This window comes from Rana temporaria, chromosome 11 (genome assembly GCF_905171775.1).
Source record: "Rana temporaria chromosome 11, aRanTem1.1, whole genome shotgun sequence".
Lineage (NCBI taxonomy): Eukaryota > Metazoa > Chordata > Amphibia > Anura > Ranidae > Rana > Rana temporaria.
The window spans coordinates 111,482,969-111,497,681 of record NC_053499.1 but is presented as its reverse complement, the minus strand read 5'-3'; the positions used below and the strand labels follow the sequence as shown (position 1 = coordinate 111,497,681).

The window sequence follows — 14,713 nt, the reverse complement described above, 5'->3', positions numbered from 1 at the left end:
GCCCTGTGTCTTCTCACCCCAGTGTTTGGGATGCCCAGTTTGCATTATTATCACTATACCACAGTGGTTTCTAACTTAAAGTGGTTGTAAAGCCTTAATGTTTTTCACCCTAATGCATTCTATGCATTAGGGTGAAAACCCTTCTGTGCTGCAGCTCCCCCACAGATTCCCCCTTTTTATTACCTGAGCCTGATCTGATCCAGCGATGTGCATGAACGCAGTGGCTCCAGCCGTTTTCTCTCATTGGACAGATTGATAGCAGCAGGAGCCATTGCCTTTTGCTGCTGTCAATGGGGGGATGGGGTTGAGTCCCGCTGTCTGTGTCAATGAAAGCGGCAGCGAGACTCAGGAGCGAGCCCGCACGGGTGCACCCATGGAAAGGGGCTTTCCGTGGGGGCACCCTATGAAGAGTAGGGGCCTGGAATGTTTGTGGGGGACCCCAGAAATAGAGGGTCAGGGCTTCTCTGAGCAAAACAATTGCACAGAACAGGTAAATATAGGCATGTTTGTTATTTTTAATATAAAAAGAAGGTTTTCCAACACTTTAAGAGCCCAAGGGACATGTGTTTTTCTACAAGTCAAGTGTGTGTATTAGGTGGGGAGGTCAAAAACATCACCCAGGATCCCCGGCCTGTTTACAAACAGAATCCAAGGAGGATTTGTCACTTAGTAGTAGTCGTTTTACCACCACTACCATAAATCTGGCCCTACCAGAGTATGCACATTGTTTTCCAATAATGGTTGCAGCTATATATATCTGATGTTTTTCTGAACATGATTTTATTGTTTTTCAGGTATTTCGTAGTGGTGAAGGAATGGGAATCCGATTGGACAGTGCCTCAGCCTTCCAAGGAGCTGTCATCTCCCCTCATTATGACTCTCTGCTCGTCAAAGTCATAGCCCATGCAAAAGATCAACAAGTGGCAGCAACTAAGATGAGCAGAGCTTTGGCAGAATTCAGAATTCGTGGAGTGAAGGTAAGAGAGCACAGAAACCTTGCCCTGAATCCTAAAACCTTAGACACAAATATCATTTTTTTTCATTGTATTCTGTTAAGTTAAGCAATGTTTTATACTAGGTGTTTCTTTACTTTGCATGCAAAATGTTTGCTTCCTTATTAAGTAAAGTGAAGGATTTCTTATTGTGTATTACATGCAAATGCAATAGGTAATAACAAAAAAATCACTGTGCAGAAAAGTAATATAGAGCTGATTTAACCACAAACCTGTTAATGGTATGGCTTTTTTCTGTGTGAAGTGCAGTTCCGTTTCTTTTTTTTTTATAAGGCCCCTTTCACACTGGGGCGGTTTTTAGCGGTGCTTTACCATCAATTTTACCCCCTGCTAGCGGCCGAGAAAGGGTTAAAACCACCGCAAAGCACCTCTGCAGAGTCACTTTCCTGGCGGTATAGCCGCAGTGCCCATTTATTTCAATGGGCAGGAGCGGTGGAGGAGCGGTATACACACCGCTCCAAAGATGCTGCTAGCAGGACTTTTTTTTTACCGTCCTGCAAGCGCACCGCTCCTGTGTGAAAGCCCTCGGGGCTTTCACATTGGAGGGACAGCAGCGGCTATTTCAGGGCGCTTTGCAGGCGCTAATTTTAGTGTTATAGCACCTGCAAAGCTCCAAAGTGTGAAAGGGGTCTAAGGGAAAAGTTTAAGTACCTAAACGGTTATTGTAGAAATATATAGCTATGAATTTAAGCTAATATTAGTACGGTAAAGCGATGTTAATAGTTTATTTCTGAAAATATGAAAGCTGAACTCCTTGAAACAAAAACTTTGTTAAATATAATTCTTTGGTAGCCACAAAGGTTTTAAAACCACTTTGTGTGTGCCACATACCTTTGCAGACACAGTTATTACCTTGTAAAAGTAGCAGTGACATCATCAGTGTGCTGCATGTAGCCTGTGTAGAGAGCAGAACTGCTGTGAACAAACCTAGCAGGTCCAGCTACTGCAGGGTAGCAAAACAAAACATATTTCCCACTACACTTAGAAATGGTCAAATTTTACAGTTTTCATTAAACAGAGTTTCTAGCTCTAACCTATGAAAGTCTTCATGTTGGAGCATATAAAGCAGTGGACACATTAAAGCTAATGGCTGAGAGCACTGACTGGAGTGATCTGGCGGGGAGGCTGTCCACCTGTCAGAACACAACAGCTCAGTGGGGGAGATCGCTGTACTAACGGCTCCGACCAAAACTGACAGATTTTTTTTTAACAGAAAAAAAAACTCATAGGCCCAGATTCTCAAAGGGCTTACGATGGCGCAACGCAATGTACGCTGTCGTAAGTCCTAATCTGGGCCGTCGTATCTATGCGACTGATTCTTAGAATCAGTTACGCATAGATATCCATTAGATCCGACAGGCGTAAGGCTCTTAGGCTGTCGGATCTTAAATGCAATTTTTTTTTTTGCCGCTAGGTGTCTCCTCCGTTTTTTCCCCGTCGAGTATGCAAATGAGCAAAATACGCGAATTCCCTAACGTACGCGCGGTCGACGCAGTGAAGTTACGACGTTTACGTTAGATTTGCGCCGCGTAAAGTTGCCCCTGCTATATGAGGGGCAACCAATGTTAAGTATGGCTGTCGTTCCCGCGTCGAAATTTAAAAATTTACGTCGTTTGCGTAAGTCGTCCGTGAATGGGGCTGGGCACCATTTACGTTCACGTCGAAACCAATGACGTCCTTACGACGTCATTTAGCGCAATGCACGTCGGGAAATTTTAGGGACGGCGCCATGCGCATTACGTTCGGCGCGGGAACGCGCTTAATTTAAATGCTATACGCCCCCTACCCGCCTAATTTGAATTAGGCGGGCTTGCGCCGGTTGATTTGTGAATAAAGCACTTGCCTGTAAAACTTGCGGCGGCGTAACGTAAATGACATACGTTACACCGCTGCAGAGATACGCCGGATCTACCAGAATCTGGCCCATAGTGTGTACCAGGCTTCAGGGCAGATATGCCTGGAGGGATCCTGGTCCTCCTTTAAAGTTACATTGGCAAACCAGAAACCCAGCAGAACACAATGGCAGCTGAAAGCAACTAGTGTTGAAAATGTAAACTCTGAGCTGCTCATCATAGCTTCCCTCCCTCCTTCTAGTAATTTACTGATATGTAACAAGCAAAGATTCTGCAGACTGAGACATAGACGGTGCTTTATAAACAAATGTACTGTGTGCTGATTGTAACCAAGTCTTGTATAAAGAGGTTGAAATGATCAATCGATTTTCACCAGACTGCTGTAGCAACCTGCTTTAACAGGTGCTTAGAACATTTTGAATTAATGCGAGAGATGTCTCAGATCATAATGACCTGTGATTCTGTATTAATACAGCTACAGGTGGAGGATAAGTGCTAGATAGTTTGAGTGCTCCATGCCTTTCATGTTTATTGAAGATGAAACACGATTAGGCATAAGAATGACCAAGGTCATTTTGTAAATGGAGGAAAAGCAACCTGTCAGAGTTGAAAAATGGAAGCTGTTCTACTTTGCCGGGTAAACAGTCAGTGACACTAAGAAGTAGAGGGGTGGTGTGTTATTCTTCTGTTTTTCAGCCTTGGTTCAGGAAGACAGGGTCTTCTAATACAGTAAATTAAGTAGCCACAATCCGGTATGTAGCTTGCTGAGTGGGTAAGCTGTAAACTTCACCTTTCTTCTGTGAGGAACCTTGGAGCTAAAATAAGATTTATAGTGCCATGGCACAGCAATTATGGGAACAGGGCTTCCTTGTGGAGCACAATTTAGGTAGTTCTTCAAAAGCTTTGATCTTGTTTTACAGGTGAGGAAGCAGTTTGTTATATCAGGCAAACAGATTTGGGTTGATTTACTAAGCCCTGGTTCACACTGGGCTGCGGGAGTGAAGCTGTGCGAGTTCAGCTGAACTCGCACGATTTCACTCCCGCCGGCAGTCACGATTTCGGCCGCGATTTAAAGCGGTGTTTCACCCTAAAAACAACTTTCTAGCATCTCATTCAGCATAGTAGCGCAGGCTACAGTATGCCTTTATATTTTTTTGGGTGCCGTACTCACTGTTATATCGCGTAGTAAAATTCCAGACTCCCCGCGGGGAATGGGCGTTCCTATTCAGAGGGCTCGTGATTGACGGCCGGCTATGGCACGTCACGCTTAACGAAAATAGCCGGAGTAGGTCTCGGCTCTTCCCGGCGCTATACGGCGCCTGCGCACAGACATCGGAGCTGACTGCGCAGGCGCCGTGAAGAGCAAACACCTATTTCCGCTATTTCCGTGAAGCGTGACGCGCCATAGCCGCCGTCAATCACGAGCCCTCTGAATAGGAACGCCCATTCCCCTGGAAACTTTCGTAGGCGATTACACAGTGAGTACGGCGCCAAAAAAATATATAAAGGCATACTGTAGCTCACGCTACTATGCTGAATAAGATGCTAGAAAAAAAAAAAATAGGGAGAACCCCCGCTTTAAGAAACATCTGTGCAAGTTTCTGCACAGATGTCTATGTAAATCGCGGCCCGAAATCGCAAAAAGTAGTACAGGAACTACTTTTTGAAAGCGGTGCAGCGCCGCAGATGCGCATCTCAAACCGTCAGCATTTGCCAGCAATTGTCGGCAATGGCACCGTCCTAATCGGTGCGACGCCGCATCTGCGGCGCTGCACCAATTTCAAAAAGTAGTTCCTGTACTACTTTTTGCGATTTCGGGCCACGATGTACATTGACATCTGTGCAGAAACCTGCACAGATGTCTCTGAAATCGCGGCCGAAATCGGGACTGGCGGCGGGAGTGAAATCGTGCGAGTTTAGCTGAACTCGCACGGCTTCACTCCCGCAGCCCAGTCTGAACCTGGGCTGAAACCTAGAAGCTGATTGGTTTCTATGCAGAGCTGCATCAGGTTGTGCAGACTCCAATTTTAGTAAATCAACCCCATGGTGATCCCATACAGGAAAACTTCAGGCAGTTGGCTGAGAAGGAAAATTAGTAGGGCTGTAAGACTGTACTTACCTCAGTAAGGCTTTACTCTCTTGGAGCATATTCAAGCCTGGCTCCTCCTCTTCTCGGGTCCCCCTTCTGTACTACTGGCCCTTTTCTCCTGTCGTGTGCCCCCACAGCAGGCAACTTGCGATGGGGGCACCCAAGCTGAGTTACAGCTCCATGTGTCTCCCTCACCCCCCCCTAATCTTGATTGGCTAGCTGGCTTTGATTGTGGGAGCCAATGGTGCCACTGCTGTATCTTAGCCAATCAGAAGGGAGAGTCTCGGACTGCCGAGACACTCGTGGACAGCATTTTTTTTTTCAGCTGCCAATGAACTCCTCTTTTATCTTATCAGTACATGTACACAGGGTCGTCGTTTATAGTAGTTTTTTTTTACAACTATTTACACTTCCTTTGTGAAATGGTAGGGGTACAATGTACCCCATTACCAATTTACATAGAGGGGGGCCAGGATCTGGGGGTACCCTTTGTTAAAGGGGTCTTCCAGATTCTGATTAGCCCCCCGCCCGCAGACCCCCACAACCACCAGGCATGGGTTGTGGGGATGAGGCCCTTGTCCCCATCATCATGGGGACATCCTCCCCATGTTGAGGGCATGTGGCCTGGTACGGTTCAGGAGAGGGGGGGGGCGCTCTCTGTCCCCCCTTTTTTCTGCGGCAGGCCAGGTTACGTGCTCGGATAAGGGGTCTGGTGTGTATTTTTTGGGGAACTCCACGCCTTTTGTTTTTAAATTTGGGGTGGAGTTCCCCTTAAAATCCACACCAGACCTGAAGGGTCTGGAATGGATATTTGGGGGAACCCCACGTCATTTTTTTTTTAAATTGACGGCGGGGTTCCCCTTAATATCCATACCAGACCTTAAGGGCCTGGTAATTGAATTTGGGGGGACCCCACACTTTTTTTTTTGTTATGAATGAATTGCCGGGAGCCGACAATTCATTATAGCCACGAGTCCAGTTTAAATGACTTTTTTTCTTTCAGAAATGACACTTTGTGCAGAGACAGTTCTAAGTATGGGAAACATGTGCTATTTCACATGTTTACTTTACACACCCCCCTCCCCTAGGTATGAAATTTAAAGGAATATTTCCCTTTTATTGTTTCACTTTAAGCATTATTAAATTCTCACCAGCGGAGACAGAGCATCAGAACTGAACCACAGAGCAATGGAAGAAGGTGACCTGGTCTGAAGAATCATTTTTTACATAATGTGACTGGCTAGGTGCGTGTGCATTACTTACCTGAGGAAGAGATTGCACCAGGATGCAGTTTGAGAAGGAAAGCCTACTGAAGCGGTGTGATGCTTTGTGCAATGTTCTGCTGGGAATCCTTGATCGTGCTATTCATGTGGATGTTACATTGACACATATCCCCCTACATAAATATTGTTGCTGACTAAGTACATCCCTTTGTGGAAACTGTATTCCCTCATGGCAGTGGCCTCTTTCAGAAGGATGATGCACCCTGCCACACTGCAAAAATGGTTAAAAAATTGTTTGAGGAGTACAACTCTGAGTTTGAGGTGTTGACTTGGCCTCCAATTTCTCCAGGTTTCAGTCCAATTAAGCATTTGTGGACTATGCTGGAAAAACAAGTCCGATCCATGGAGCCTCCACCTCGCAACTTACAGGACTTTAAGGATCTGCTACTTTCAGCTTGGTGCCAGATACCACAGCATACCGTCAGAGGTGTAGTGGCATCAATGCCTTGAAGGGTCTTGGCTGTTTTAGTGGTAAAAGGGGAACCTACTCAATATTGGCTTTGGTGTTTTTAAAGTTATGGCTGATTGGTGTATAGCAGAAAGACAGTAGTAGTCAAGACAGGAGCTAGGATGAGACGAAAGCATGGAAACATTTTCGAGTGTTTGTGCAGGGTGTGTAGGTAGTTGCTGGGTAATCAAACGATGAGCATCTACTATAAGCCTGTTCATACTTATGCTCCCTGTGGTTTAATGCATGCCCCTGCCAATAAATAGTAAAATGGAATTAGGTTACACAATTGCTGCAGTGCGGTGTATTTTTAAAATTGCACGCGCTGCATTATTTCTGTACTGATATGGTCTGTAGGAATAAATAGTATAAGACACACTTTACAAGTGTTACGCAGTGCCCATTGCACGTGTATCTATGGTTTTTAGAGACCACCGTGTCATTTCATGGAATTTCAAAAGCAGAAGTGTGAACAGGAATTGAAGTTTCTTGACACATTGTGATTATCATGTTTCTATTTTTAAATCATTTGAATGACAAATTAATATTTTATCTTTAGAATTGATGCTGTGATGTTTTACACATTGCTCACATATTGTTGCATACATATCTTTCATAGTCTAAGCACTGGAGGAGACTTTGCTCTAGTATACCCATAAACATAAACATTCTGATCTGTAGAGTACTATTTAGCAGTAAATCATTTTTTCCAACACAACACTGCACATGCTGTGTTTGTATGATACAGATTATCTAAATGGCTTTAAGCATCCTTTCAGTGTTCAGATGGATGAATTTTACGGGGTAATTATGAATTCAAAAATAATTGCAGTTCTGCTCAGAGTTCTGAATAATTCATTGCTTTTCTAGTCTTAGAGTCAGCACCCCCATGCTCCAGTCAAGTTCCATAACGATGGCCTCACTCCAACGATCACTGCATTATTTAATGCGTATGATAAGAGCAAGCTGGGAAGTTGCATTTCCAATGCATTTTCTTTTGTTTTAATAGGACTCTGTGCTTTGTAATAACTTAACAATGTTGTGCAAATTTTTCTGCACTTGTCGTTTTGCACATCTTGAGCTCTGCATTTCTGTCCAGTGGTACAGTTTGGTGCAATGCAGTTTGACTTCCTTTTATACTTTTTATAGGTGAGTGGACTGCATTAGAGATTAACTCTGCTTAGGCCTTTCTCTTTGGTAAACAAGCCTAAGGCTCTGGGACTGTGGTTTCCTCTAACCCTAAACTAAAATGCGTAATTGCAAAGCACTAAGAAACCAAGCTGTTGGGGGGGGGGGGGGGGGGGAAACTAGCTACTGATATGAATAATAAAAACACTAAAAGACAAAGCTGTTAAACTAAGATTCTTTTCCTATTGAAAAAGTGCTAAAATGTAATGGCTAGATTCAGAAAGATTTATGCCGGCGTATCAGTAGATATGCCGACGTAACTCTGAATCTGCGCCGTCGTAAGTTTAAGTGTATTCTCAAACTGTGATACACTTAAACCTAGCTAAGATACGACAGCCTGCGCCGTCGTATCTTAGGGTGCAATATTTAGGCTGGCCGCGAGGTGGCGCTTCCGTTGAGTTCGGCGTAGAATATGTAAATGCCTAGATACGCCGATTCACGAACGTACGTGCGCCCGTCGCAGTAAAGATATGCCTTTTACGTAAGGCGTTTTCCGGTGTAAAGTTATTCCATCAAATAGCTGGTCTAGTCAATGTTAAGTATGGCCGTCGTTCCCGCGTCGAAATGTGAAAATTTTACGTTGTTTGCGTAAGTCGTCCGTGAATAGGGCTGGACGTAATTTACGTTCACGTCAAAACCAATACGTCCTTGCGGCGTACTTTTGGAGCAATGCACACTGGGATATGTACACGGACGGCGCATGCGCCATTCGTAAAAAACGTCAATTATGTCGGGTCACCCTCCATTAACATAAAACAGGCCCCCTCATCCGAATTAGGCGCGCTTACGCCGGCCCCATTTACGCTACGCCGCCGTAAGTTAGGAGGCAAGTACTTTGTGAATACAGTACTTGTCTCTCTGACTTAAGGCGGCGTAGCGTAAATACGATACGCTAACGCCGCCTTAAATATATGCGCCCCTACCTGAATCTGGCTATAAGTCTTAAAAAAACATTAGAAAACCAACCTGCTGAAATGATTCATTGTCGGCTGCATTTAAATGTTTACATTATATGTCCATGTTCTTATTGAATGTTTTACTATGAATAGTGTTTGTCTTTTAATATTCTCTAATTCAATCAAGACAATTGAAGTTTTTGTGGTATATAAATAAATATATATATTTTTGCTTGTTCTTGTAGTTGGGGGAGAGAGTGGCGATGGGGGGGGGGGGGGGGGGGGTTTGTAGTTGCTGCCTTCTGCTGTTTTTATTGGACATATTTAAAAACAATTAAAATTATCTTCTACTCTTTTATGCAATTTTGGTCTGGTGCTCCTGTATTTATGTTGGTATACAGTTGTGCTTTTGATTCCTGACCCTGAACTTGGATGTGGGCAGACAGCACTACAGCTGGGAAAAGCTGTTTAAATGGTAAAAAGCGACATTTAAAAGGACAGTGTCCCTTTTACACATTGGGGACTAAACCCATACAGGCTCTAAAATTCATAGCAAGATAGTAAGGTCGGTCATATAGCTGATGCTGGCCAGTGTGCAGATGCAGACTTGCCATGAGGAGGCTCTGCCTAGCAAGAGAGTACCCACTTTTTCACAACCCAGCTTGTTGCTCAGCAAAGATCCATCCAAACACAGGTGACTGCCTTGCCTATCAGCTCTTTCAAAGAGATCAAGCCTATGTTGCCATCTGGTAACCAGGCAACTGTGATGTCCAGCCACTACCTGCAAAGTTGAGATGCAGATTGCTAAGAAATTGCTGCACCAGGAGGATCGTTCTGGTCCCCAAGAACAGGATTTCCCAAGAAGTTCCTAACTTTCCAGAACACCCCTTTCATATTTAAGCTGATGGCAGACTTGTGCAAACTGTTCCCAAAATAATTGGTTTTGAACTTCTACAAATAGAGAACAGTATGTAAAAATAGTGCTGCACTTAAGAAAAATAACGTAGTCCAAGGCGCATCAAAATACGTAGCTGCCACCTCCCCTGAGGTCCTGGTTCAACATACAGCCTAGCCGCACCAAGAGGAAATCAATGTAAGCCAGCAGGACATATACAGTAATTCCATTGCTTTCTCTTGAATCCCTGAAGCACTGCCCCAAAGTGAGGCGGCACAACATAGAATTCCGTACTCTCTCTTGAGTCCATGAAACTCTGCCCTTAATGTAAGTTGTCGGCACATAGAATTCCATGCTCTCTCGCCAGAGTCCATAAAGCTCCACCCAGACTTTCCATCTAAGCTAACATTTCAGCTCAAAAACTAAAGGGATTCGCTCCACTCACCTTCACACTCCCCCTAAAACACAACATCCCCTACAAATGGGGCTTTCCCACTAAACTCATTGTCGCCTTTCAAGGCAAGCATACCACAATCCTCCACCTCAAACAAGGCCTCAAGCAGCTACAAAATTGCAGCACGTCACAATTCTCCATCTCAATGTTCACTCAACCTCTCATTTTATTTTACTTTCTGATTCACAAAAAGGTTATGTCTCTCTCATAGCTATGGATGTATCCTGTAACTATTGCAGCTCTTTTATAGTCCTATATATCGCATACAAAAATCTCCCTAAATGTCAAGGGGTTCAACAGCCCCATTAAACGTTTTCTTTTCTGAAAGGAAGCAGTCTCTTTTAAATCAGACCTTATTTGTATCCAAGAAATGCACTTTTTTGCTTATAAAGCACCGAAATGCCTTCACCCAAAATGTCCACATCAATTTTCTGCACAGGCAGAAACCAAACAAAAAGGTGTAAAGAGAGCAGTCTGTAATACAGTCGCCTTTCAAATACATGCCTTAGAAGCTGATTCTAATGGCTGTTTTCTATATATCTATGCCCCCAATGCCCACCAAAAAAAAAGTTTTAAAGTCCTTTTAAGCAAACTGCAACATACAGATCCAACTCTATTATACTATGCAATTGCCTGCAGCAGCCTACAAATTCATCCTGTGGCTGTATAAAAATCACCATCTTACAGAAGCACTTTTGTTACTGGATGGAAATATATATTTTCACTCTAGCTGAATTCCGCATAGAACTGCTAGTGAGCCTAGGTTCACACTGCTGCGAATTCAAAATCGCGGTAAAATGCGTGATTTTACCGCGATTTGCCGCGATTTCGGCCGCAATTTAATGTAAATCACGGCCCGAAATCGCAAAAAGTGGTACAGGAACTACTTTTTGAAATCGCAGATGCGGCGTCGCACTGATTAGGACAGTGCCATTGCCGACAATTGCCGCCGATTTGAGATGCGATTTGACATGTCAAATCGCATCTCAAATCGTTCCAAATCGTACCCAGTGTGAACCAGGGCTCAGTCCCCACACTGTGAGCTGTTTAAATCGAGGAGGGACTCTGGTTGCAGGAAGGCAGTGTCGATGTCGAGTCGAAAATGAACCAGACATCAAAGTACACTCGCTAGGGCCCATTCACACTAGAAACTGCAGATCTACTGTGTGTTTTTTCCCTTGCACCTATACATGCATTTGATGTGCGTTTTTACATGCAATTGACATGCATTTTTATATCTGCATTTTTCTGCTGAGGCCACTTTCTTTCCCTGGGCTTTTATGTGTAATGCATTGCAGTGTGTTTGAATTTGCATGTGTTTTTATGCTTTTGCAGGGCGGAAAAATGCATTATGCTCTACTTTTTCACTGCACTACAAGAATGTAAACTATGGGCCAGATCCACAAAGCAGATGCGCCGACTTAACTCGAGATGCGCGGCGTAATTGAAATTTACATGGTGCGTATATTTGCGCCTGATCCTCAAAACGAGATAAGCCTTAAAATCAGGTTTTTCCGTCCTACCTAAAATAATTACACCGGCGCTTTTCTGTGCGCAAATTACGCTAGAAACGCCGCTGTTTTGATAGGCAAAGATGCAAATGAGGGAGATAGGGCGATCCACAAAATTAAGTGTGTGCGCCGTAGATTACGCCCTGTGCGCTTCTGTTAGTTTCAATGTGTAAATTTACACATTATAAAAGGTGCCCTAATTTTACACATGCCGTGTAAAGGTCAGCTAAAGCAACACCATTAAGGAAGAGCTGAGCACACACACTTGCTGGACTACAATCTGTATGCCAACATGCCAGGGGCATCCATGCGCATAGCTAGACTAGTGACTTCAGTGACCGAGGGTACCCCCTCTTTTGAGGGAACAGCAGTCAGGAGACGCCTCGCAGAATGCATCTTTGCACAGTAAACACACACATTAATTATGTCACAATGAGAATGCATGAATGCACACCACTGTGGTCCCTAGCACAGACATATCACATGCACATCTAATTGGATTAGATCCAAGTACCCCCCCCCATTGGTACTTGGGAGCAGTAACACCACGCCACGGCTCCAATTATGTCACTGTGCATTCATACACCATTCAGGGACCTGGGATCACTTCTCCCTGGTCCTGGGGATCCCTTCTCCACCAAAACTGGGGGTGACACCCTTATTTAATCAGGAATGCCACCCCCCACATTCACACATCCTTCACACACATAAACCAAATCATAAGTACAGTATAATAAACAAAAATATAAAAAAAAAAATCAAAAGTACCCCTGCAAATTAATTGCGGCGGCGATTGCTCCGTCTGGGCTGCCCACGGCCACGGCCAACCGGAGGAGCTATATGGGGGGGGTGTTAGCAGGGGAGGAAGTATCTTCATGGGGGGGGGTGTTAGCAGGGGAGGGAGTATCTTCATGGGGGGGTGGGTGAGCAGGGGAAGAAGGAGCCTCCCCTGGTGTCTGTCCTCCTGCTGGCCTGCCCTCCAAGGCCACTGCTATCCTTGTCAGACAGTTTGTGAGGGCAGCCGCATTGGCCTGGCCAGCACGGGTATTGTCCTGGACAGCCCGGGTATTGTCCTGCACAGCCTGGGTCAGGGCAGTCACCTCCTGGGCCACGCCTGTTGTGGCGGTCTGCAGCTCACACAAACATGTGATGACCGCCAATGAGTTTGTGGCCACATCACCGAGTGACTCCTTCATTACACCCAGGCTGTGCTCCATCTGGGTCAGAGTGTCTTTTATCTGACCCAGAGTGCGGGTCTGCCGGGCATTGTCCTTCTGCAGACTGGCCGGCAGACGCTCGGCCACCCCCCTGGTCAACTGGGTCGCCATCCTGCCTGCCCCTGAGGCTTGTGGCCTGGGAGGAGGGGGGAGAGTGACCCTTGTGGGTTGCGGCCTGTTGGGGGAGGAGTGGGAGGGGCTACCCCTGATGGTGGCCTGACTGCTGCCAGTCTCTGGGGTAGGCTCTGGGGTAGCCTCAAGGGTAGCCTCAAGTGTAGCCTCAAGTGTAGCCTCAAGGGTATCCTCAGAGGTCATCATATCAGAGGCCAAAAGGACTTCCCGGCCAATCTGCAGATCTTCTTCTTCCACCCTTTCATCCTCCTCCCCCTCATCCTCCTCCCCCTCAACCTCCTCATGAGGGGAGGTTTGGCCACTCCCCTCCCCTGGGGAATCCTCAGCAGCCTCTTGTCCTTGGGGTGGTGCAGCAGCCTGGCCTGATGGGCCAGCAACCTCCTGGCCTGATGGGCCTGCAATCTCCTGGTCATCTGTGGAGGACACAAAACAATCACAGGTTTGAGGATCCACACACTTGGCACATCTTCCCTTCTCCCACCCACACATGCTAATCACCAGATAGAAAAACCAAAAACTTACCTGGCCCCACAGGAACACCTGTCTGATATCCACGCAGGCCCACCACCTGCTCTGGGTGCAAACACCGGGCCACTGCCCATTCCTCCTCACTCAGACAGATGGGGCAGGCTGGGCCTCCTCCAGTGCCCGTGGTATGGGCATTGATCTTTGCCAACTTGTTACAGACCACGCTCTTTAGATCGTTGATCTTTTTTTGGATGCCAGCGGGGGTCCTCGTCTCCCCCCCCGCCGCATTTATCTGATCCGTAATTTTTTTTAGAATCTTCTTCCTTTGGGCCGGGGAGGTGTTCCGGCTCTCAGGCCCATGTAAATAGCGCCCATATAGGATGATGGACCTAGCAAGGATTTGCTTCTCAACCTGATTAAAATTGAGCTTCCTGCGCTTGGGTGCCATCACAGACACCACTCAGCAACAAGAAGAAACTCACAGGACAAACAAACAAAAATACACACCCAACAAACAAACAAAAAAACTCACAGAAGAAACACACAAAAAGCAAAACACACAAGCAGACAGCTACTACAAATTCAAAAACAAACACGCAAAAAACAAACACAAAATACAATCAGAAAAAAACAAGCACAAAATACAATAAAAAAAAATAAAAAATAAATACACTCAGAAAAAAACAAACAGAAAATACACTTAGCAGAAACAAACACCAACTACAATCTAATACTCCTCCAAAACTTCTCTATCACACACAACTCACCAATAAACACCGACAAACATTCAGAGCAGAAGCAACTTGCTCTAGGAAGGGTAACACAGGGAAATACTTTTGCAAGGGAAGTGTGTTTGACTGGGGCTATTTATACACAGGGCAAACCTCAAACTAAGTACGCTTGGCCTTTTTCCTATCTCACTGATTGATTTTGCATGGTCTATGCAGTTGGAGTACAATCAAAAATGCATTCCACTGCTTTAGGTGTGAATGGGCCCTTAATAACATATCAGACGCTATGATATAATCAGGAAGAGAGAAGTGGGGGGGGGGTCTTAAACCCTTTTGGGAGGGTTTAGGATCACTTTAAATGTCAGTTGAATTACTATGGGTTAAATCATGTTTTGCTTTTTTCTCCCAAAATAGATTTACATCCTTATTTGAGACGTATATAATCATTGGTTGGAATGGCAGAACGTATTTAAGAGATGCTAGCTGCATACATTGATATAACTTTGCATGTAGGAAGCACAATACCTGCAGGTAA

The 14,713-nt window shown here is 45.1% G+C and overlaps 1 protein-coding gene across 3 annotated transcripts in view; it reads left to right on the top strand.

Moving 5' to 3' along the window:
* Positions 1 to 14,713, top strand: part of PC (pyruvate carboxylase) — a 671,516-nt gene that overhangs the window by 520,485 nt on the left and 136,318 nt on the right. For all 3 annotated transcript variants that reach the window (XM_040328827.1, XM_040328828.1, XM_040328829.1), the window contains one exon: positions 795 to 977. In XM_040328827.1, coding sequence (XP_040184761.1) covers positions 795 to 977 — 183 coding nt within the window. The remainder of the gene's footprint in view (positions 1 to 794; positions 978 to 14,713) is intronic.